Source organism: Trachymyrmex cornetzi, unplaced genomic scaffold (genome assembly GCF_001594075.2).
Source record: "Trachymyrmex cornetzi isolate Tcor2-1 unplaced genomic scaffold, Tcor1.1 scaffold73, whole genome shotgun sequence".
NCBI classification, from domain to species: domain Eukaryota; kingdom Metazoa; phylum Arthropoda; class Insecta; order Hymenoptera; family Formicidae; genus Trachymyrmex; species Trachymyrmex cornetzi.
The window spans coordinates 1,903,361-1,906,610 of record NW_017300059.1 but is presented as its reverse complement, the minus strand read 5'-3'; the positions used below and the strand labels follow the sequence as shown (position 1 = coordinate 1,906,610).

General features: G+C 26.6%; 1 protein-coding gene across 1 annotated transcript in view; it reads right to left on the bottom strand.

The window, feature by feature from the left end:
• Positions 1-9: 9 nt before the first annotated feature.
• LOC108767833 (aminopeptidase M1-like) overlaps positions 10-3,250 on the bottom strand; it is a gene marked incomplete at its 3' end in the record, with an annotated part of 5,414 nt that continues 2,173 nt past the window's right edge. The window contains exons 3-7 of the mRNA XM_018517902.1: positions 2,274-2,457; positions 1,617-1,773; positions 1,218-1,299; positions 557-888; positions 10-26 (exon numbers count right to left, since the gene is read on the bottom strand). Of these exons, the coding sequence (XP_018373404.1) occupies positions 10-26; positions 557-888; positions 1,218-1,299; positions 1,617-1,773; positions 2,274-2,457 (772 nt within the window). The remainder of the gene's footprint in view (positions 27-556; positions 889-1,217; positions 1,300-1,616; positions 1,774-2,273; positions 2,458-3,250) is intronic.

Genomic DNA, 3,250 nt, shown 5'->3' with positions numbered 1-3,250 from the left:
TAGTTCATAATTAACGCGATAGTAGCCTGTTATATAACAAATAAAAATATTATCGATTAGATCTTTTGCGTTAATTTTATAAAACAAAGAATATATATGTATATATATGTATATACACATATACTTTTTGTAAAATATTGCAAACAGTATATATCGTTTAAAAAAGATTTTTATTGGAATTGCAAGGATATAATTTTATATGTATAATACACTGAAATAAATAATTAATTTAATGTATTAAATTGCACATGACAGGGTTTGCTATTGTTTGATATAGGACATGACAAATAGCATAGAGTTCTAATATCTGTACGCCGCATATACGCACAAACATACAACATAAAGAAAATAAAATAAATTTTACGTGTTAGAAATCTTACACAATATTATAATATTATGATTTTATAATATGTAAATATTTTAAATTTGCATTAAAAAAATAAATAAAATAATAACATTAAAATTAATAGTAATATATTAAAAATAAAAATATTAAAATTAAATTATGTTATAGAAGCAAATACACTAATTCACAAAGTTATAAGTTAATACTTACCAGTTTGTTGCAAGTTCAATATAATCCAATCAAATTGTGCAATATTTGAAATAATTATTTCCTGAACATCTGGGGTTAGCCAATGGCGAGGCACAGTGTCATTGAAATTGAGTTCTGTTCGTGTGGTATAAGTTATAGGTACCCACCATGTGTTTTTTCCCTGTGATATTATTATATTGCCACTTCGGCTCTCTCGAATTACATTTACCACAGGGTACTGACTCGTCATTGTCCAATTACGCATTATGCTTCTTAAGTTAGGCTGGTATTTAGAAATTTGCATAGCGGTCCATAAATCGGAGGCAGAGCTTTCAGAGCTAAGTTGACTAAATCTTTGAAATTTAATTTAAATCAAATATTATAATAAATTATATACAATCATGTTTTATATACTTAATACATAATTTCGCTGTATTTTACGTAATTGTAGTATAATTTACATATAAATATAATTTAGAATTTACATCACACACTTAATATATTTTAAGTAGACTACGTTTTTAAGGCTAAAGCCTTATCTGAGATCTAAAAGTCAAATAGCAGTAAGTCAATTAAATAATAAGCCGCTTGTAAATGTATTAAATGTACCTCAAAACAAAGTAATAACGTCATATAAGATGAATTAATTTCTAATATAATTATATTTGAAGTCACTACTTACTCCATGTTTAAATACTTATTGATCCCCTCCCAAAATACCACATCAGTAAGTATATGTTGAAGCATACGAAATATAACAGGTGCTACAAAAATTTATAATATAAAATGTTATAAGATATATTTAACATGAAATTATAGTGTGTAATTTTGTCGAATTTAATTAATTCTGTTATTTAAAATAGTTTATTATAAGTTTTAATATTTTTTTAATTTTCATACAAGGTTAATTATACATTGTAAGATAAAGAGAATAGACAAATTTTCTTTAAGGCCCTGAGCCTTTTCCTCACATTTATATTCAAAAGAAAGAGAAAGTATAAATGCGTGCGCGCGCGCGCGCGTGTGTGTGTGTGTGTGTGTGAGTGTGAGAAAATTTATGGAGTTATACATTCAACTTTACCTTTGATATAAGAAACAGAGGTAAAAAGCAAATCTATATCAGCAATGTCATTAATTTTTCGTTGAAGAGGTTTCATAAGGGAGTGGGTATCCAAGTTAAGAGAATCATGTTGAATCTGAACTACAAATAAATCTAATATCCGAGGATCTGGAAAAATCTGGACATAATGATTCTTAATGATTAAACAAATATTCAATCAGAAAAGATGCTTGGCGTAATAACTAATAAACAACATGCGTCTTAAAGACGTCTTTATATCGCAAGGTACATTAAAGACGCCTGAAGGTTATCCTTTAAAGACACATTTATTTAGCTATTGACATTATTAACTGCAATATCTACATGTAATGGCAAAATAACATTACATTTATCATTATTGTTACAAATAATTTTACTTTTTTATCACCATTGACTTTTAATTATTATTTTGATTTAAATATGCTATTTTCTAGCTTTTCTTATATTTCAGATTTTACAAAAATTAGGAAGTATTGAACGGTCGATATTCTATTCTTAATAGTTAAAAAATTTGCAAAACTTTGTGATTTTATACATTAAATAAAGAAATATTCTTTTTTTAAATATCCTCTAATTCTCTTTAATTACAATTAAATTAACTCTTCAGCTAATGCAAAAGATATATGTAAATAAGAAAACCTCATTAATGGCATTTGCTGCAAGCAATCCTGCAATACCATCGGTTATCCATAAATAAGACCACTCAGATAGTCTGATGAGATTACTTGACCATTGACGTGCTACTTTATGTGCCACTAATCGCGTAATCTCTATTTTACGTGAAGGAGGATCTATTGCTTTATTATACATAATTCTCCTTTCCCTAAAAGTCATTTATAAATAATACAATTATATGTTAAGTTTCCATCAGAAAATGGAAAGTTAATTTCAAAAGTAACTAGTTACCGTTAATACTCGCTACTGAGTTAAAATACTAACTAATTATCATTACTATAGTTAGTGAGTCTTATAAATAATTCGTTACCATTACTGTTGCTTAAAATGTAACTTTTTAGCAATAGTAACTAATTCGTTATTGTTCTGTTACTTTTTTAATGCTAAAATAAGGTCTGTCTAAAAAATTTTACAATACTATTTCTTTAAATATTAATAAAAGCAGTAAACATTAATGACATTAGACCGATATGTAAAAATATACCTAAGAAGCGAAATAATTTTTCAGTTCAAGCTTTGTACATACTTGCATAACAATGTTTTTTTATCAAAGTAAATTTATATAAATATTTTAAATAAGTAAACGGAAATTTGCGAAAATATGATTCAATCAGATAGGTTTTTGTTATCTAATTCTATCGGACTTTTCAAGCAAGGTGTCCAAGATTCAAGACTAAATATAAAGAAACACAATCAATACCAGAAATTTAAAATGCCTATTACGGTCGAAGATGGATCTTCATTGCTTTAAATAATTCGATCTTGAATTACTAATGTACACGAGATATAAGTACTTGCATATATACTATATTGTAGTCTTTTCAAACTTCGCGCCAAATTGTTTTTCCGCGCTATAAACGCAATCAAAATTACTCTAGTAATCGCGAATTAAATTGACAAGCAATTTAGTAATTTAATGCTATCATCAAGCATCATATTAT